At 44.6% G+C, this 22,373-nt stretch overlaps 1 protein-coding gene across 6 annotated transcripts in view; it reads right to left on the bottom strand.

Annotated features, from left to right (window-relative positions):
• Dll (distal-less) overlaps positions 1-19,102 on the bottom strand; it is a 75,944-nt gene extending 56,842 nt beyond the window's left edge. Inside the window, exons 1-3 of one of the 6 annotated variants that reach the window (NM_001131037.1) lie at positions 16,616-17,081; positions 11,428-11,435; positions 9,238-9,438 (exon numbers count right to left, since the gene is read on the bottom strand). In NM_001131037.1, the coding sequence (NP_001124509.1) occupies positions 9,238-9,438; positions 11,428-11,435; positions 16,616-17,012 (606 nt within the window). In that variant the 5' untranslated portion in view covers positions 17,013-17,081. Of the gene's footprint in view, positions 1-9,237; positions 9,480-11,427; positions 11,436-16,600 lie in introns of all 6 variants that reach the window. The other 5 variants (XM_016915686.2, XM_016915684.2, XM_016915685.2 and 2 more) reach the window with 5 other exon arrangements.
• Between the last annotated feature and the right edge of the window lie 3,271 nt (positions 19,103-22,373).

Genomic DNA, 22,373 nt, shown 5'->3' with positions numbered 1-22,373 from the left:
TAATAACAGGCATTACTGCCAACATTGAAATAATGTGTGTGTACCCCAAGCTGGCTCAGCCATGGCTGACCCATTCCTACACCATCGCGAAAGATACTCCCTTTCTCTCTCTCTTTCTCTTCATCCTCCTTTCTTCCACACCATCATCAAACGTTAACATCGCCACCTACTCTTTTCTCCCGCTTCTCTATGCCCGTTACGTATAGCACAGGGTCTGGATCTGGGTTGATATCGTAGTGCCTTTTTACCATAAAGTTGGTCAGGTGCAGGCGTGTACGCGCGCGCGCGCGCGCATATTCGTGCGCCACAAACGAAACGCAATGCGCCGGCGGTGATCTTCCTGAAAGATCTTCGAAGAAGGCGGGGTAAGGGAGGAGGGATTCGTTCCCTTCTCGGTGCAGGGATTCCTCGCGACGAGGGAGGAAGGAAGAGGGCGCTCTTCTGCCGGTCGAAACCCCTCGAGCCTGTTTTGCGCGAATTCTTCTCGACTCCGCCGTGGTTCTCCACCCGAGGGACCCGCGTTCTTCCGCGCTCCTCGCCCAGGTATTTTTAGTTTTCGCCTCTTAATAATTTCTCAGAAAACCTCCAACGTCTCTTCCTCCCCTCCGCGTTCCTTTGTCCGACTTTTTCCAATCGGGAGAGGGGAGGTGGGAAGGGGAGATGAAAACTGTGGAATATTGGATGAAGGTGAACGTAAAAATCGGCTACGAGACGAGAATAATGGAAGGTTGGAATCTGTAATTGTCGTTTAATTAAGTAGTAAGGCGTGTTTATTCATCATCCGTGAATTGAACCTTATTCGTGATTACTCTCATTAACCTTCAATTGGTACGGTGAAATGCCGGTTACGTAACCCGGTGGGATAGTGTCAATGTGATAAAAGAAGTAGGTTAAACGTACGCTTTATCTACCCGCCGCGCCGGGTACCATTGTGCTCGCGTTAATGCTCTGTTCGCAGCAGTTGCAAGTTTTCTAAATGATAAAGAAAGAAGAGAAAGAATTGTGAAAATTTTCGATGCGAATAACGGTGTACGTAATCTCGGAACAATTTCTACTCCGTTAATTTCCAATCTTATTAAAATTTAAACGGATTCAACGAGCGACAATCCCGATAAAAAGAAAATTGTTTCAATCCCCTCCCTCCCCTCGAATTATCGGTTGAACGTAAATATCCGAATAATTGGTTATTAACGTTTATCGAAATAATAGGAAAAGAAAATTGAAAGAAATCAAGGGTGTGTAATCACACCCGATGTATCGAGGCAAACAAATGGCGCCCCTGTCTCACGGCGATCGACACGGTGGCGCAGCATTTCGCGTGGCGTACTGGAAGAATCGCGGCGGCCCGCCGTTTCTGCAAACATCGAACTCGTCTGCCGGTAATTATTGGTATTTGAGGCACTGTGGGAGGTCCCACGAGGCACGCCAACTCTTTCGATCCACGTACATGAACACGCCGCTGCGTGAAAATAATTATCGGCCTTCTCCGCTTCTTCAAGAGGCAACCACAGCGTCGAAGGAGAAGAAGAGAGAAAGAAGGTATGCGAGTTCCAAGGAAGGGATACATCGCGGCAGCCATCGATAAAGGAAAGACGAGTTTCCGTCGTTCTTTTACGTTCCTTTTCTTTTCTCCCGATCGGAAAAGTGCGATCTCCCTTGTTCGTCTTTTTACGCTCTTCATATTTTTCTTACTTCTTCTCTTCCTTTCTTTTCTTTTTTCCACTTTGGATAAAAATGGAGCAAAATTCGATTCTCTTAAAATCGGGAAAATTTAATCGTGATTATCGAGCTCTCTCTCTCTCTCTCTCTCTCTCTCAAATATATTTATTTTTCATCTCGAACAAAATTATGATCGTCACGAAACTAAAAACCGCACGAAATTGTTTCCGATGAAACTGGTTAGCAAAAATTCACCGCAATTCATATTTCATAGTGTTTGTATATCTCGGCTGTGGAAAAACGAGACGAGTTGTTGCGGTTTGCAACAATTTGTTAGAATTTTAAAAAGTGGAAAGGGAGAGATTGGACGAAAGAGTGGGTCGGTTGAAGAAGGGAAAAAGTAGCGATTTATCTCAAGGATACGAGAGAATTTCCCTAGGGTGCGACATGTAACCGTGCGCAAACCGGGAATTTTTCTTTTTCGATATTATTCTTCGCCCCATTGAACACCACTATTTAATTACCTATACGTATTTTTCATCGATGGATAAAGCGGTAACGCGACACAGTTACGTCAGGCGTGTATGACACGCGTGAAATAGCAAGCGAAATAGTGCGCGGGTTTCGTAGCCTGGCAGAAAAACTAGTATTACTAGATTCGCTTTTTTATCGGTCGTGGAACGGTTAAATGCGTTTTCCAGCCGGGGAACAAAAAATAACGCGCGATTAAGAGCGTCAAATATTGAAGAACGACTTGGAACGACACTTTGTTGATAACGTTATTTTTCTTTTTAGAAAAAAAAAAAGAAGAAGAAGAAAATCAATCGCGCGCAAAATAAGAGAAAGAGACTTGAGAAAATTCGATCGATAAAGCGCATAATTTCAAGTGCAGATTTCTTAATATTGAAAGAGGTAATACGAGGTATCAAGGTTGACAAAATGTGTGTAGAGAGATATGAAATGTATATGCAAAAGGAGAACCGGTGCATTGAAGCGATATTTATGTGGAATACGTTGATCGACTAAAAATTGTCGGTATATCTGGGTGAAGGAAAGTATACAGCGAAGACGTATGATTATAGCGACAACGCAATCCATTAGACAACGGAAACATCAATCCTACAGCGCGTACCATCGTGTACGACAACTTTCGTCGATTCCGAGGGAAAGTCTGAACCTATGTCGTTGCCTTTGACGATGTTGTCCCCGAACATCGCGCAATAAAACACGAATAAAAGGATTCACACGTGTATCAAGCGATTCAAACGATACCAAACTATCGTTGTAATCTCTCGTTCGAAGAATCACTCGCGTTTCCTATTTCCTTTTATCGACAACTCGTACCAAAGAACTCGTACGCGATTGAATTATTATAAAAAACACATTTTTTTTCTCCCCGAATCTCTAACCTTTCCCTTTTCTAACCATAATTAGAAAGAAGATTCAAACATTTCAAACGCTACAAATTTTCATTCGCGAATCATCGATCCCTGGCAAATAAAATCGTGAATAAAAACAGCCCAGCACAACCGAGAGGAACGAGTAACACGCATCGTGTTAACGAGGTAGCCGGATAACAAGATCGGAATAAAATTGAATTAAACAATGTCGTGCACGATTCACGTGGATCACCCGGCTCGGTGTACGAAAATACACAAGGGTGGGCGCGTGGGTGGCGCGCACGAACGATCCGTGGAATAATAAGTCGTGCCATGCCGCGGATCGCGTGCCACGCCGCGAAACTTTCCCATTTGCGGTCGACAGATACAGGGCCGATAGCGAGACACACGATCGGTCCTTTATTAGTTTTATTGCGGGAACGTCGATAACGCGGAAGCTGACGGAACAAAGATGAAGATGGTAACGTAATACGAAGACGAAGGCGGGGAGTTCGATTCGTTCGTACGAGTTTTATTCGCTGGACACATTTCTCATCCCACGACACGCGCGAACCGGCTAACGCGTTGACGAGATAATAGCGCGATAAGGTCCATCAATGCTGGATGGTTACTCGGATGGAAAAATAGAATGGAGTAAGACGCGGGAGAAGGGTGGAGGAAAGCTGGACAGATCGAAGAAGAGAAAAGCGACTGGCCCGGTTAATTGGTCTCCTTCGAGTTGGAAGAAAGGCTGTTTTGTATCGAGTGCACTTAAGGTAAAGTTTTTAGGTATGTTGGAAGATGGTTTCTTCGAGTACGATGACTTCGAGTCGATAAATATTCGTAGATGGACGTTACTTTTTCCTGTATTTTTATCTCAATTAGAGTTAGAATTGTAAAAGGACATTGAAAAATTGTGAAATTTAAAATTACTGTACTTTGGGATAACGTTAAATTAAGCGTCATTAAGGAAAATTGACGTTCGAAAATTAATCTCTAATTTGAAAAAAAGAAAAACTTGATCTTTGAATGGATGAAAGATTATTATTTAGAGGTTCGAGATGGGAGAAAAATTGTTAAAAAAAGTACAGCAATTTTTTCAAACGAGTGCAAATATTAATTACCATTACCATACGGACCGCCTAATACCGCTTGAACACAATGAGGCTGACATTCGCGTTCTAACATTGGCGAGCACCACTTTCACGCCGGCCGTCGCCAAACACCGAGTAGAACAAGCGGTTTGTTCTACCTAATGATTCATACGCGAGTCCGTCCACCAGAATCATCAATTATATTCGAGCCATTGTTCCGCGACTGGAGACCGGGCCCCCCCATTATCTAATACATCTAACCTACAAAACTCGTACAGCTAGGTCGTGGCACGCTCCGCCATAGTTGGGTTCCACCTTTGAATCTGATAATAAAGATTAGAAACACAGGCATAAATATTTTATTATATGCCGACTTGTTTAAATAGGATGAAAAATTCAGGGACAAAGTTCCCCTCTCCCCGATCGTCAATCGACTTACACGAATTCTCGTAACGTTCGAATTTGGGATTATTAATTAATCCTACTTATCATTTATATATTTTCGTAGAAATTGAGTTCGTTATCCGTAACGGCGATCTTTGTATACGGCGAAAGATCATGCCAAAGTGTGGAGGCATGTGGCTGCGCTGGCCAACGTCAATGATAGGCAGATAAATGGACTCAGATAAACGAGCGGAAAACGAGGGAAAGGTGGAGATACGGGGAGGAAAGACACCGTGCGAGTGGTTATTCGCGGATCAACGTCTGCCACGAGCATATTTCGCAAGTGATCCGGTGTTACGTAGTATTCCGGTAGCATGAAATGAGGGAAAAGATCGTAGAATGCGTTCCAATTTTTCTCTTTTCCTTGATTGACAAGTGTCGGTCCTCTACGATATCTCTAAAAAAAAAAATAATAATAACTATCACGTTGATAAAAATTCAGAGATAATCGATTTCCCTCGCTCTCTGAACTTCTAAACTCTTCAAGACACAACATTCGATCGATCAAATCAAAAGTTCCCGAGTCATCTTTCCTATATCAAATTCCGATAAAAGATCGTGTTTCATCGATCTTCGTTTTTTCATCCCTCCCACTTCCCAGGAGAGATCCATTTTCTGAAACACAAACGCTAAGTGCAATTAGTTATTCACGCCTTAGCCTGCATCGATTTCGACAGCATCGATTTCGGATTTTCCGCGAAATACGTTGCGTGGTTCTTCAAGATACGCGATGCCGCTACTTATTGATCACGGCGGAGATATGGAAGTTATCCAGGTAACGCAACAATCATTGATCGCACGATGCATTGTTCAATTCGTTCGTACATTCGCCGCATTCTTCTTTTCACATTGTTGCACAAAAAAAGCAACATTGCATAGCGTTTCTAGAAAGTTGCTGCGAGGGAATGGAAGAATCTCGCTCGAATTCCCCAAGTTCTGCACGCGGGCAGAACGCAACGGCAGAAAAGCGTTACATTAACCGATCGATCCAAGGTTTCGTATATCGGCGTTTGAGTGACAGCATTATCTTATTTCCGTGGCTGATCGATGGCGGAGGGTTGGTAGTCCGATTCGATCGTTCACCGTCGCGACATCGATACCGCCTACGTGTCTCCCACCCCCTGTGTGTCCGTTTCAATAATAAATAACAGGAAGCGTAAAGAATGATCGACAGGGGCGAGAATATATCTCGATAGAGGAGCATTACGAATATCTGTGGGCGCAGGTGTGCACGAATCGTGCGTGCACGTTTGGCCGAGAATTATTTGACGGATTTCAGGAGGGGGGGGAATAGAACGAACTCTCTCGTTCCATCGAACATCGAGATTTCGAATTCACTCCGCGTCCCGTTCTTCCCCTGCGCGACTTTCGAATCTCGTTTCGACGCGTTGGCATTCCCAGGGCCAATGAGGAGAGATCGAGCACGTTGCTCGGTCCAAGACGAAGAAAAAGACCAACACCACCACGCCCAAGGTACGTGGCAGGAACGCAGACGGCCGCGTTGGTACCTATGTAGCCGCGTCTACGTGTCTATCCCCTTTGCACGTACAAGCTCCTCCTCGTGGCGATATGTACTTGGCGTGTACGAGTACTATCCGTCCTTGTTACCCTCTCGCTCCCTCTTCGTACCCACGGCGGCACGAACGCGCGCTACCACGTCCTCAAATTGAAGCCCCGAAGAAAAAGAGATGCGTGGCCTTCTTCTCTCTTCGAACCTCGCCTCGCTTCGCTTCTTTCCTTCGTTCTCCTCCTCTTCTTCTTCTTCTTCCTCCTCTTCTTCTCGCGATCCTTCTTTCGTGTTCTTCGTTTTCCGTCGTGGCAAAGTCGAACGGCGCGAGCAAAGCGAAGGGGAAACGAGGGAAGGAAGGAAGGAAGGAAGGAAGGAGGGGAGAGGAGGGAAAGGCAAAGAGGGATAAGAAGGACGCGACAGAAACGGGAAAGAGGAACGGAGAGACGAAGCGGGTTCGAAGCGAGGGGGAGGAGACCAGGAACGAAGGGAAGATGGAAGAGTATCCGAAGGCTGTGTAGGCGCCATGTTGCGCCTGGCGATGACAAGAAACCCGATGCGACGGTAGCGCAGGGCCAACGGTACAGACAGAGGCGCTTGCTCCAACGCCTTGATTGGCCGATTACAGATTATACACGGTGCACCCTGAAGAGATGCACCGGCAACGAGATTCCCGGGAATCGGCTACCGGCACACCGCTCTTCCACGTACGCGTAAACGTATGTTGATTCGTCAACGCTTGGATGGCCTGCGATGCAAACTACCCTTATATGGGGAGAGAAAAGCGAAGCCTGAGGGAAAGTGGTTTTAAAGTGAAAGGGAGAAAAGAAATTGCGAATTTATCTCGTGCTTCACGAATATGGAGAAATTTTCGTGAATTCTTTCCCCCTTTCGAATTGCCAAGAGTTTTGGAAAAAGTTTTGTGCGAGAAACAAATTTGAATTCCGTAGACAAAAAGTTAATAATTCCATCTCGAAAGAGGGAATCTTTTTAAAGAGATAAAATCTCTTACATCGATCGGATATTTTTCGTAAAATTTCTTTGAAAAATTCTCACGAGAGAAGCTCGATATCGTTTTTTCTTTTCCTTTTAGATTTTGCAACAGAATAAACGAGCGTATACACGGCGATAACTTTCTACCAAGCTCCGTTGAAAGTAACAAATTGGATCTAGAAATAAAAATTCCAATTCCAGAGATACCTCTATTGAAAATCAACGGTGGAAACGGTTCTTCTTCCGTGTTATTTTGCAAACAAACGTGACACGGTGCCGCGATTACTCATCAGCCTGCGTCGGGCTCGATTCTCTGCGCCCAAGTGGGAAGGGGGAACAACTCCCGCGGAGCTCAGACTAATGAAATTATCCGGTCCGGGACCCCCTGCGACGACATCACCAACCTACGACAGCCAGTTATCCCGTGATTACGCAGTTACGTATCACAACGTGTCTACCTATGTGAAAACCTATGGCCTTTTGACGTCTATTGAGCGAAGGGGGGATCGGAGCACAAGTAAATCAATTTGAGGATCAATTTCCATTGTCGGTTAAAAGATTACACCCGTTTAATATTTACGAGATATAAAAATCTTTGCACAATCGCCTCTAAATAAATATGAAAATATTATACGGGATTTTTCCTCTTTAATTGGGAGGAGAGATTAAAATTTAATTTGGAACAACGATCGATCGAATACTCGGTTGAAAATTGACAGAAACTCGAGCAATCCCATAAAATCACGAAGCTCGATCGTACGAGCAGATCGTAAATCGAGTGAACGCTATATATATATATATAAAAGAGGTAGATTTTGCGAGGTAGTACAACCTCGTTACAATTAGCTCGGAGGCGCGATCTAATAAATCGTTAATTGGAAACTGTGGGAGTTCATCCGCGAGAAATTCATGGCCTCGAGGAGACCGGCTCCAATTATCCTTTTGACCACGGCTCCCTCCCTTAATAAATCGTTAATTGGAAACCGAGCCTGATAATTAGGGGAAAGCCTGCCGCGATGTCCACCGTGGAAAGGTGGAAAAACTTCGCGATCGTTCGGACACAATGATAATTTACGATGGCCTCGTTAGCGTTTCGCGGCGCTCCGTTTCTCCCCCTCTCGACACCACTCCAGCAACCCTATCCCCGATGTCCAGGGCGTGGCGGATCGGTGATTTAGTAAAGTCATTTGTGCCGATAATGTTGACAGATGCCGTCCATCCTGGGTCCTGTTACGCTGGACTGTGCGCGCAACAGGATCTCCTCGTCATTTCGAGGGGTGGAAACATGACTATCTCTCGCGAATATCGCGTAGAAATTTACCACGAAAAACGGCACATGCGACTTTTCTAATATCAACGTTTCGTTGGATTTTGGATACGAAATTTTGAAAGATTGGAATTTTGCGCTGCGAAACCCTTACGCGGATTGAGTAAATAAAAAAAGGGTTCGGTTTGTTTCGTTGTTCAAAAAATATTTTGAAAGAAATATCGAAGGATTGGGAGATTAAAAGATTTAGTTCCTAATCTGAAAGATTTTCGCTATTCTTAGGTGATTCCTCAAGTTTAAAGCGTTTTATGAATACTACATTGCGCTAACGGTACATTGCTCGGGTGCAATAAAATTCATTGCGGCAATTCGAAATGCGGCATCGGGGTGTAAAAATAAAATACGACGATTGTTCCTCCTCTACTATGTGATAATATAGGTAGGAATAATACATGGGTTAAATTAAACCTAAGCATCATCATTGAAATAGTCGTACGTATATCTCACCCGAACTCAATTATGTCTTCTTCTGAACGTAACATCGGAAGATATTACTCGTTTCCGTAGAGGGATTTTCCCGGCGTACCCGGAGCTGAACCGAATGAAATTTTCATGGAAACCTGGACTTAATTGCCGAGATAACGTGAAAACACAGTGGATTCCAGGCGTAAAGAGTCACGGAACAACATATCCGCGTGTTGTTTCGCGTGACGAGTGCGGGCGTGCATCATCTTCGTCGACGATCGTGCACACGTGAGAACACGTTAGATCGGTACTTCCGTGAGAGGGAAAGAGGATTGATCGTGGAGAGAGAGAGGGAGAAAAAAAGGGAGGGGAGAGGAGGGAAAAAAAAAAATGAAAGAGAAGGGACGTGTACTCGAAGAAGAGACTGACCTGCGTTTGCGTTAATCCAAGACTCGCCGCAAGCTCCGCTCTTTCCGGTAACGCGAGGTATTGCGTTCTCTGGAACCGCCTGTTGAGCTGTTGCAACTGAAGGCTGCTGTAAATCGTCCGTGGTTTCCTCATCTTCTTCCCTTTACCGTTCCTCAAGGAACCGCCGCCACCACCTCCAAGCTCGTCGACCAGGCTGCCACCCTTGTCACCCAATGGCGAGAGGTCTGCGAACATGCACCACCCTAATATCAACTTTCAGAATCCTCGTCACCGATTGTGTACGAACTAAAGAGAAATTGAACAGAAAGTTGGAGGACGATCGATTCGACGTTTCGAAGACGTTTGGAAAAAAAGATTTGGGGGCGAAAGAAAGGCGAAAGGGAAGAAGATAAAAGATGGAGGTGTTGACTCCGGACGGAGAGGAAGGAGGCTTGTCGAAGATCGCGACAAAGGTTCGGGCGTAGGTAGCCGCGATAAATCATGATTAATCTCGTGTAATTTGCCACGTGTGATCGTTATCGCGGCGAACAATATCGGAGTGCTAACCATAGTGTAATTAATTAAAAAAAAATTGTTATAAATTAATCATCGAATAATTACGCACCGACTAAATAAACGCATCGTGCCAGCCCGGCCAACGCTATCGTACGAACGATCGCGCCATTATGTTTATACCCTAATTACAATGTAGCGTAATACGGCGCACGGTGTGAATCCTTGAACATAACACAGTCATTTAGAAATCCAAACAGCCGAGCCTTGTCATTTTCCACCGATGGCGATTTCAAGGATATGTCAACAGTGATAAAAATTCGCCAAGTGCGTGTCAAAGGCATGGCCTCTAATTTAACTTCCCATGCCTTCTGCGTTTCGGAAAAGGTAGAAATGAACGGGATAGGGAAGAGAAGAGAACGACGAAATCTGAAATTATAATAGCAACTCGGAATTAGCGATACAGAATTTTGCATATATACGATGCCGCGTACACTTTACACGTAACACATATACACACGCGCGCACACACATTTGCACACACGACGTAAAATTCTTGTGATTTATCGCAGAAATGGAAGCGAGGGCGTGTAAGGGATAAACCGTGGATCAACGAGACACAAGATCGATCGCGAAACGACACGCTCGTAATTCTGATTACGCACAAAATGGCAGATACGTTTTATTAACGAGCGATCACGTTTGCACGGTTGCTTATCCTCGCGGGTACACCACACTGTTCGTCGCCATTGGGACGAATGAGCAATCGGTCGTTGATATACACGAGGTTTCCATAGGCGAGAGATTCTTCGAAAAGGCGGTGTCCTTCGTTCGGCGAAACACTGTTTTTGCGCTGTCGTGACCGATATCGTCGAATACATTAACCTACACCATATCCAGTCAGGCGATAATGTTTATTCGGTGTTTTTATCGGTTTTTATGGCTAGCGGATGAGGGGAGTCATGATGTCACCGAATATATCGCATCACTTTCAAACGAATAATGGCTGCTTTGTTATCTGTTTGCCTATATATATATATATATATTTTCATGTAATGACTGATGTTTACTTGCGAGAATTATTGAAAAGTACTATACCTTTGTTTAATTGGACGGAGAAGCAATATTTATATACTTGTGCTTTGAGAATAGTAAAAGAATAATGCGGTAATTATAACATTTCCTGTTTGAAAATTTATACACTGTCAGCCAAATTCATATTCTAATTGTTTTTTTGTGTTCAGATTAAATATATGCTTTTTAACACTCCAAGTGACTAACATGTTGATTATAATCTACGTGTTTTCATGAATTTGTCACGTATTCGATCACTCGCGAAAAATCTTCTTCTTCTTCGTCGAAATTTAATTTCGTTGTAAAGAATCGTTAAGAAGGTTTTTTTTTCAAAATATCATTTGTTCGATTAAAAGATATTCGCCCACGTTGATATTTCATAGAAAACACGAATCCATAATCCATAAATTCCCACAAATGGAACACGATCGACGTTGCATCGAGTTGTGCGAGAACGTCACGCAGTATCGAGTCGTATTTCTTATCACGAACACAACGAATTTATCGCCGCTCGTTGGCCATTGATTAGCCGATCAACCGCCTGTTAATCACAGCCTCTGATGCAACGCAAGTGCGGCCAAGTAAGAAAAATCGGTGGACGAAAGGAGTTTACGGTTTTACGACACATTTTTCTCGGGTGTAGAGCGGCCGCGTTGCGAGATCATTAACGCTCGGCCGTATGCAAAACGGCCGCTGAAAACCGCTCGCGTCGCGGTGAAACTGCTACTTTGCCATAATTCGCTCATTTGCGAACGGTCGTGCGTTCCCAACTTCCTTCGCAACCTCGTTCCCTTCCCGATTTTCGCGTGTACGCGATCGATCGATCCGCCGGTTATTCAACGGGAATAATCGTCCTCGAAGAGGCAATTTGCCGACCTATATATATATATTTTCAATCGTGGAACATAAAACACAAACGTGTATCATCCAGAAGAAAAGCAGATGAATTATTTAAAATTTCTATCCTTAGATACCAGAATGCGGATCAAGTTTTCTACTAGTTTTCTTCTAGATAATTCTGTAGTTATTGGTCAGTTCCATTATTTTTCGTTATTCCTTTTGTTTGTTGAAGAAAATTAGAAAATTTAACACCGATAAAAAGCAAGGAAATAAAAATAGAGAAGATTATTGCAATATATTGTTAATTCGTTTGCATCTGAAACGAGCAATCCTCGAATAACTGTGTGAACAGCAGTTTGAAAATCATTTAAAAAACAAAAGCATTCTCATTCGTACGTATATGAATAAATATGCATAAGTATGTCTGACGTCAGTATAAAATTCCCAGTACAAGTTAACGAATAAGTTTCGAATCAAAAAATAACGCTTTTTGGAAGCTGTTCGAGTTGGACTAAACACCAGAGTTAGGCGAATAGTTTATCGCGCTGCAGCTAGCCGCAACCGGTGCACTTTGCGTGACGACCATTCGAACCCTACTTTTCTCATTGTCAGCTGGAGGAGGGGGGAGGAGGAAGATCCGGTTGAGTGGCAGCCGCACGATATCTACGGATGTATCTACGCCAGAGAAAACACGACTTCCGCGCAAAATCCTCCTTGGATTTGGAGATGAGCATCGAGACGAGGATCCCATCGTCGTCTTCGACGCCGTCATCCACCTTTGGCTCGAGTGCAGGTCAAGGAGTCTGTGGGTCTATCCACAGGTCGGTGGAACGCTAATCCTTGTGAAAACAACCGTTTAATACCTAATCCATCACCCTGGGTCCTGGGTTCGGGGAGGGGGGCGAGTTCGAGGGGCGCGCATTGTCTTTGAACCGTTCCGGATTAATTTGGCCTGGTGGTTGGTCGCTGCCAGGTCCAGTGACTAATGTAGAGTTCGGTAAAGGTAGCCACGCTAATTGGATTCTGGTTCCACGGCCGCGTTCGTTGCTTCTTCGTTGCAACTTTGGACTGGATGGACGTGGAGGGAGGAGGAGAAGGGGGAGGGGGCGATGACAAGGGAGGCCGAAGTGGCAAGCACGAAGAGGAACGATGTTAATGGCTGGTTCATTTGTCGCGACGATGAGATTGCTCGCCGATATATTCCATCCGAGGGAGGCAATGTTTGCGCATCGTCGAGTGTGAAATCGTGCAGAGGATCTTGGACAATTGTGTACACGATCTCTCGCCTCTCCTTTCGTATTCTCTCGGCACTGACGTGTGTCGTCGTCGGTCAAGTCCCCGATGACTTCATTTAGAGGTATTGAAAAAAATCGATGGAAGAAATTTTTCACGCGCGATAATTTCGAAATGTGTTAATTAAACTGTATTTTTTTTTTCTTTCATTAGATCTTGCTTCATAATTAATCTCGTTATCAACAAGGTATGATTGTATTTTGTACATATATAAAAATACCAATTTATCGAAATTATTGAAGATGGATAGGAGACTTGGATAGGAATATGAAAATATATTCGGAGGAGATAAAGAATTGTGGGAATTTTAAAGTAATTATTTTCAAGTAAAAAAAGAAAATTCTCGGCTAAACGAATTCTTTTTCTTTTCTGAAATATTATTATCGTGGAATAGTAAAACGTGTCGTGTATTTTGACAAAAAAGCTAGCTGAAAGTAGAGGCACAGAAGCACAGGTGGTTAGAGAAGCTCGAGAAGGATGTGCAAACAATGGCGTGCACCTTGGTAATTAACTCGATCGCGATTCTAAAACGATATTTATTATTTAATTAATTCAATCGCCTTCATCAGCGGGACAAACGAAGATTACGGGAGGAACGACGAGTAAATTCTTTCGTCGCAATTTGTCACACGCGTAAACGAGCCTCCTCGTAAACGATTAATCCCTAACGATCGGTACACGATACGTTCGAATTAACCAATTATCGCGGTACAATTACGACGAATCTCGCGTTACAACGCGGAAGACGCGTGTTGCGAAGAAGTGGAACGAGGAAAAAAAAAAAAGAAGAACAAGGAGAAAAAAAAATGGAAAAAGTAATTGCGATTGAATGATCTACGAGGATCGGGGAACGATCGATAAATGAACGGAGGCGACACGTGGCGAGATCGTTCGATAAATCAATTTCCAGTGTTATCGTGGAACACTGTCACAACACTTTAATGAAAATCGACGATACATTACGACACGAAGCGGTCGTTGCAATTCGTCGGCATCGGAGATCCAACTCCCTCGAGCGAAATTTTCTAGCCGGCCGATCCGGTTTTTTTACGTACTCGTCATAATTCTATCCCATCGGAGCTCGTTCTAATGGTTTATGAAAACCATGGGCGAAAAAATTGTCATCCTAATGAGAGAAAATGACCTATAATCTGAACGATTCCACGGAACGGTAGTGGCCAGTACTGAAGAACCCACATGGTAGAACGGTAGCCCATTACGATCCCATAACCCTTGGAAAATGACACGCGTCTCTTTCTTTCGGCCCATTCGATGGTCAAGCATTTCCAATTTAATCGCGATCGATGTAAAAATATCAGGATCAGAAAAATTGCCGAGAATTCAACCCTCGCGATCGTTTACAGGATTCTTCCATTAGAGAAGAAGCGAACGATATCGCGTAATAATTCGCCACTGTATCTCGAAGGGGCGAACCCCTTTCGATGCGCTTCCTCATCGGAGATTCATCGGTTCTTTTCCTCTTTTTTTTTTTTTTTTTTTTTTTTTATTCTCATAGCAATTTCGATAAACTCACCGATTTAAGATTATCTATAACCGATACGCCTGTGCTTACGAACTATCCGAAGGGGTGGTACCGATGGGTGAAAGCCTCCCGTGGTTTCCATAATGCAGAAACGTTGGAACGTGCGCGTTCACGGGGGTAAAAGACAGGTGGAAGAAGAACATCGGTCATTATTAATTTACGGGGGTGGAAAGGGTTCTCAGAGGGTTGTCGATTGTCTCCCCTCGTAGGGACGGGTGGAAGCGTGCATCTATAGCGAGAGTTTCCATGGAATGAGAAAAAAAGAAAAAAAAAAGGAAAAAAGAAAAAGGAAGAAGAAGTGAAACTCGTGTAAATTCCTCTTCAATTAATTTAGGATTTGTGTTCTTCCGTGTCGCGAATACCGTCGCGTCTAAAGAACGTCTGAATATTGCACGTTTACATCGACACCGGGGGGGTATTGTTGTTCGTGGCCGTCGATTCGTGGATGACAGCTTCATTGAAGAGACGATACTACACCGATGGCGGAATGTATTCGAACGGATAATACTAACGACGACTGGTCGTTTTCTTCTTTTTCCATTCGTCGTGGCGACAAGGTTAGTTAGCGAAGGATCGATACCGACTTTTCTTTCACGATGAACAAACCGGGAAATTCAGAGATAAGAATGTGTGAACGAATAATTATATTCATGACATTGGTGAAATTTAATTGGCTATTTATTATCGCGCGTATATTTAACGAAGAAGAAAATAGAAATGAATATTAAAATTGCTTTAATAATAGATTGTCGATGTTTACGCGAATTAATATATTTAGAAACGTAATAAATATTTGCTACACCGTTTATAGAAAACAATTTTCTTTAAATTTTTCCTTATCGCGCGCTCTTTCACCTCTAATATTCTATTTATCAATTAGTATCTTCATATCAATTTCATCTATTTTAACATCTTCGAAATATCCAATAGAAATTTTCTTTAAAAACAAAATAATTAAATTTTCCATAAACATTCATAATCGATTTATGAAAATCGAATTGAGAACAAATATCCTAGTATTCCAATTCGATAAATTAGTATAAGTATACTTCAACTATACATACTTGAAGTTGAAAAAAAATTGACAAAGTAGAAAAAAAAGAAGAAAAAAAGAAGAAGAAAGTGAGGAAGATGTGAAAAAAAATAGTGGAACAGTTGCGTATTTGGCTGTTTGAATATCTAACAGCGTTTTTCGAGGACACTGGGAGGCCGCGACTATTCTCATTCTGCCGAGGGGGGCTTTTTGTTTCGTTCGTTAGCCGCTTTGCGGGACTTTTTCGGGTCCCAAGAGGATTCTCTTTCCTAGTCGTATATCTTATTCCGCTTCTCGAACGTTATTGTGCCCGTCCAGGCCGTCGACCGACCACTACCTGCCACTCTAGATTCTCTCTTCCGTTTTCGTTCCTTTTTTTGAATCGTCCTTCCACGCGAGAAATCAACGTTCGAGGCAAGAAATTTCACGATTCCCAGTTTGCGTCCACGGATCGACGCACGTGACGCATTTCCATTGATCCGATCTATCGTACGGAGAAGATTAGATAATGAAACCGCTAAGTGATGTTAGAAGCAAAGGAGTATCGTCTCTATGTAATTATCGATGAGTTATGACTGGAGTCATGGAATGGCGAATATGAATTTTCACTTAAGAAAACACGCAAGATTAAATGCATCTTTCTAAAGTAGAAATCTACCGGCGGGATCGTACAACCGACGTTATTCGAGGAATTAGGAAACATTATAATCGCATAACCACGAGGCTGGCACGACGCTTACTTTATAATCTTTTCGACAGTCCAAGTCCACGAATATTTATCGCAATTCAAAATTGATTTCAAATCGTTCGATCGAAAACTTTGTGAAATGTTCACGGTGAATTCGAACCTTATCCATCACGATTGATTAATTACAAATCGACGCAGCAATCATCACCGTGAACCTTTCAACATCCCCTCGTCCCAAGAAATCACCGAAATATCACGCTCAAGACAAGCAAGACGTCAAAATTCAACATCCTCGCGACCACCGATCACGATCGATCACCGATTTCCAGGGACGGAGGAGGCCAACAACTAGGTTAACTATTCTAATAATAGAAATATAAAAATGGCTGCGAATACATACAGTTAGGGTACTCACCGTCCTTGGGCGGCGAGGGGCACTGGGGCGCGTACGATCCCAGGTGATATCCGTAGGCGTTGTGCTGGTGCATGGGCGCGAACGGATATCCGGCCAACGACCTAGGACTGGGAAATCCTGCATCCGCGTGTTGCTGGTTCCCGCTGCCTGGTCCCGACGTTTGGTGACTTAGCGCCCCGACTTGATGGGAGAACTGATGGGCGCCGGGCACGTTGTGCCCACCTGGGTAACCGCCACGCAGGCTGGCAGGGTTGTACAGATTATTGTGTTGAAGCTCGATGAACGCCGATTTTCCGCTCTGCGAGACGGGCGTGCTCGAGGTGGTGCTGTCGCCGCCGTTCCCAGGCGGTCCAGGTGTCACCGAACCCAGCCCCGTGTGATGAAGATGCTGTTCCATGTCGGAACCACCGCCTCCTGCACCCGCACCACCGCCACCGCCGCCACCGCCTCCGCCTGACGGTCCACCGCCACCCGACATGCTGTTCGGGGTCGGGGTACTAGACGGACAGGGGTCGCCCGCCCCGAATGGGCTCCCCAGGTCCGTGAAGTTGAGCGTCGTCGTGCTGCCCGGACGCTCCACCTTAGTCGCGACGTCGATGCCGCCGCCACAGCCTACGGTTCTCGCGGACAAACTCGCCGACGACGTCGTCGCCGCCGCCGTCGCGCGAACACCGTACGGGGCCCGAATCTTGGGGGCCTCTGTTTCACGATTCGCGACTCCTCACTATTGTTGCCCGGATCACGGATACGTTGTTGGATCGTAGGTGAGGAGGAGAAGAGGCGACATCTCCGATCTTTTTCGCGTGATTTATCTCTTCCTTTTTCACGTGGACGGTTTGGCTGATTCCACCGGTGGCGATAAGAGAGACGGATGGTTGTTTCGTCGACTCGAACAACTGATCAGATCGGTCGCTGTAACTGTCACTGTAATTGTCACTGGGTTTGATTACATGTATGTATATATATATGTATATAATATATATATTGTTTCTCTCACGTGTTCACAGGTATATACACACTTATTTGAGAATTTTTTTTGGTAGAGTTTGAGTTAGATCGATTACAGTTAAATCACTAAAAAGCACTTCACCCGCGTAGCAGTTTACGGAACTGAATCCAACTGTTGTTGTTTGTGACGGTGACAAAGGATGTACACCAAAGTCATGCACAGGAAGTTTCGTGCGTCACTGCGCGAGCCCGTCACGCGTCAGCTCGTCATCGATTCGCGGTAACGTTCTCCACGACCGCGTAAACCGGCCATTGATGTGCGATTCTTTTCACTGCGCGACGGAGCGCGGGTATCGCGCTCTCTATCCTCCCGATCGCGATTCCAATTACCGGTCACTGTTAATCACGCCTCGATCGTGCACCACACCGGGTCGAGGTCCCGGCTTAATTGGGGAGGAGGGGGGGGGACACTTTGGCCGAAATCGGAAATCCCAAGATCGGCGATCTTGCGGTCCAACTCGTCCGACGGGGGACCGGCAATCCGTTGATCCGAATACCGTGCGGTCCTATCGTGACAGTACACTCGCGCGAACTGCGTGATTTAATTGTACGTCGCCGATGACACAGAGGCGTGCGCGCGCGCGCACGCTCGCTCTCGTTCAGCGGCAGCCAGCAAGTGCTTTTTCCACACGCGCGTATGCTGTGATTATTGGACGCCGATGAGCATCGTGGCTCGGCCGACGTGGTTGTCGACGTGCGAAAACGGTAACGACGATATGCCGGCCAGGGTACAGAAGTAAGAAGAAGAAGAAGAAGGCGACGACGGCGACGAAGAAGAGAGAAAAGCACACACGCGCGCCTGGCCCAGTAACTGCAGTGCACACCGCGCGGCGCGGACCGGTATAATGATACATAATGAAGCCCGAGCCTCTCCCCGGAGCCCGGTGCACGGTTTCCGAAAGTCGCCGCGGTGGCGCCACTCAAGGCCACGCCCACACCGGCCGTTAGCGCGCCCACCGATTGGCCGTTCCACCATTCCCCCACTCCGCGGCTGTGACGTCTAGCCGCCCGATTGGCCGCGCGGAGGCCATTATGGTGTCCGTGTGGGCGGTGCCGTAATTCGGCCACGCCCACCGATTCCCGACACCCTCGGGGCCCCTTCGCTCGTCGAGGTGTTTTCTCTACCTGCCCGGGGACCCTTTTCGTTCGTCGTGCGCGTACTACGCTGCCACTACTCCCGACAGACTCCGTCGGGGGTATAGCTTGGCAAAGAAAGCCGGAGACCACGCTTCGACCAGCTACGCTTGTATGCATGGAACGCGGACTTTCGACCGCCAAAGAGACTCCCCCGGTTCCCCTATCGACCGCGAATTCGATGGGAATCGAGGGTTGAGGGTGACGCTGACATCTGGGACGCGAGTGAATTTCCTTTCTCCAAAGATCCGGTGGTTTTAGTTTTTGTTACGTTCCTCGAAATTGGAATGTTCTTTCATTTTCGCGGTTCTTGTCTAATCTTTTTTGTGACGCTTATTTTTATTTTATGGTAAATATTACGGTTTGATTTTTTTAAATTAATCGGAACGAAAAAAACAAATATCGAATTCGAATTTTTTTTTTTTTTTTTTTTTCTTCCAATTGGTAAATCATGTTCTTCTGAATTTGGCTTTTGCATTAAAAACGAAGAATTTAAGAAGATGCAATGAAATAAAGGACAATCGAACGTCAACGTGACAGTTTGGCAACAGACGTCCTTGGCTCCGCCCATTAACCCACCGCGAAAGGAGTGGACCGGTATTGGAGGTGGAGCAGCTCGAACGACACGTTTTTCTGTTCTCACGTACACGCAACTCGTTTGCTAATTACTTGGATCCATTTTTCGAGGGGAATCTTCTATCGAACGTAGTCGGTACAGTAATTCTTCATTAAGGTCGTACACGCAATATCTTCACGAATTAATTATTCATCGAAGATGTAAAATCATTTCTCGTAAATTTTTTCTTTTCTCGATATCCATTTTTTTTTTTTTTTTTTATTTTATTTTTCTCATTCGTCAATATTTTTAACGATTCTACAAGATGGCTAAAATGATCGTAGAAAATTGCGCATCGCGAAAAGGAACAACGCGTCGATCCGTGTGACCTAAATTTTCTTCGAAAGATGCTAATCTGGCTGGCAGTCGCATTATAGGTAATAGAATTTTTTATCGGAACAATTTCGCGCCGGTTATGCAGAGGCCGATAGCACGATGGAAGAAAAAAAAATTTCAACCAGCGAGCAAATTTCGTAACGCGACTGGCCTTTTTTCGCCGATCGTATCAGTGCGAATGCAACACGGTAGACAGGTGAAGGCGCTGAAAAGGATAAAATCCTGGATAATAATTCAAAGCTCGTGGTTGGATGTTCGCCCACGAGCAATCTTTGTCCCTTTTCCTCATCAAAATATATAATTAATACTCATCATCGGTGAGGTAAATTTTTCCAAAATAAAATTCAAAAGGAAATATTCTCGATATTTTTTTCTCCCATTTGTGCTATATTTATTACCACGATAAATCATCAACTCGTATTTCATATTATCGCACAAATGTCGCAACACGTTTTATCGAACGACGAGTCAACATCGTACAACATCGTCAAATATTTAGTCGTCCGTAATGTTGCCTGATTGCGAATGGGATGCGCGTCATTGGCTCCGGTTACGGGGCAAGATTAAAGCTGACAAAATCAGGACGACAGCAAACGTCTAATTAAGTCGAAAGTCTTGGAGCGGGTGGGAAACGACACGTTCCTCGCAGCCCACCGCCCCTTATCTGATCGTTCCTAATCGTCTTCCCAGAATTGACGCTATTTTTTCTCTTTCTCTCTCTCTCCCTCTCTCCTCCCTCTCTCCCTCTCTCTCTCTCTCTTCCTTCCCCCGACGGCAATTTTTTCCATCCATTCTCCATAGTTACCAACGGATCCATTGTTCGTCACAGATTTAACTAAGAATGGATTATTGAGGTAAATTTACCCAACCGCGTAATCGGCGAATAATTTTAATTACGCACAAACTTAAGCACACATATGATCGTTCTCCAAGGCGAGATGATTGAAGAATTAGGCGCGACAGAAGAAAGATGAGAATCGAGAGTGGGGTAGCATCGAAGAAGTGGAGACAGCCGCGTTAACACGGGGGACATTTCTTTGGCCAAATGGTAATTACGTCTAATCAGTAATGCTGGCCACAATTACCAGGCTCGGCAGCGGGTATCGTCTGCAATGATACTAGTTGCCGGATAATACACCGTTCATTAACATTGCATCACGTTCCGACTAAGCGCACACCTACTCGATGCTTCAATTACACGCGAATATTTATTTCCGATGCACCGTCAGATTAATTACACAATAACCGACCGCAATGGAAAGAGATAATTTTCGCATAAAGGACGATTCAGATTCCGTATCCGAGATGAGCCGAGTTAATTCAAATCTATTTTTTCCTTATTTACCATTTTTCTGCAAGCTTTTTATTTTTAAATAACGATAATAACGCGATTGAAATCAATATTTTTCGGATTAATTTCAATTAGGTTTTAAAAATATATATTCAACAATTGAATTTTCCTTCTCTCGGATTACACGTTCGAATTATTGTATTCGCCCAAATAATGAGAATGGAGAGTTCGAAAAATCAGGAAACCGAAACTCGTCGGAGGATTTTTAACCAGTAGGTCAAAGGCTCGAGGATAACCAGTATTCGTGTTTTAAAGGATCCGTTTCCTCCCATCGATGGTTATAACCGGATGCAAAAATAACCATCGAACTGCCGCCGGTGCGGTGCTTAAAATCGAATTTTTCTACGTCTCGCGAAGAAAATCACTTCCCTCTTGGTAATACAAGGGTACACGATGCGCCCTCAGGTACGGTACTAGGCCAAAAGAGCGTGGCACGCTCTTACCAGCGCGAAATTACATTGGGGGGCTAATTGCACGGCGGCGGTAGCGCAAACACGTGTCATCAGTTGACCACCACCACCACCACCACCACCACCACCACCACCACCACTGCCACGACCAACACCACCACGACCCATCGGCATCGGGCATGGGCATCACCATGCAATGCCTATGGTGGGTAGCTGCCGCGGTCGGTTGTGTACGGTGAATTACGTAATTGAGGTAAATGGCGGCTATCCAGAGTGCGGGGAACTGTGCTAAATAAAATGCCATTCAATTAGGCGACGAGAGGACCCGCGTCGACGTTGCTCACCGTTACACTGTACGCCTCCCTGTGACGAGCCACCGTAGCCAACTTTCCTAAAGCCGATAGCTCCCTCTTCTCCCGTGCCCGAGCGAAACTTTCTACTTTAAAAAAGATCCCGCGACAGGAAGAATCGGCGGATAATTGAGCAGGCTTAATCAGCACGCCTTGTTGCTTCTCTTTCGAATGTCTGATCTCGGAATATCGGGATCTCTGCTCGCTGAATCGAATAAATGTTGAACTGTATATTTCGGCAAAATGTGAAGAATTTAATGGAAATTTGACGTGAAATTTTTCTATTCGAATGAAACGTGAGAAAGAAGACAATTTGGTTATGACAATGGAGACTCCGATAATTGAGTAAATAATTGAATAATTTTGTTTTTTGATATAACTCGTCGCCTGACTGTGAAATGGAATAGATGATTGATGGAACGGCGAGGCGTAGATAAAATTTCAATATAAAAGAATCTGAAGTGAGTTAAGATCCAGATTTTTAATCGTATTCATAAAAAATTTAATTTTGCACAAACGTCTGCAATCTACAGAAGAAGAATTTGAATAAAAT

Source organism: Apis mellifera, linkage group LG13 (genome assembly GCF_003254395.2).
Source record: "Apis mellifera strain DH4 linkage group LG13, Amel_HAv3.1, whole genome shotgun sequence".
Taxonomy (NCBI): Eukaryota; Metazoa; Arthropoda; class Insecta; order Hymenoptera; family Apidae; genus Apis; species Apis mellifera.
The sequence above is the reverse complement of the archived record's forward strand: the minus strand, read 5'-3'. Positions and strand labels throughout refer to the sequence as shown.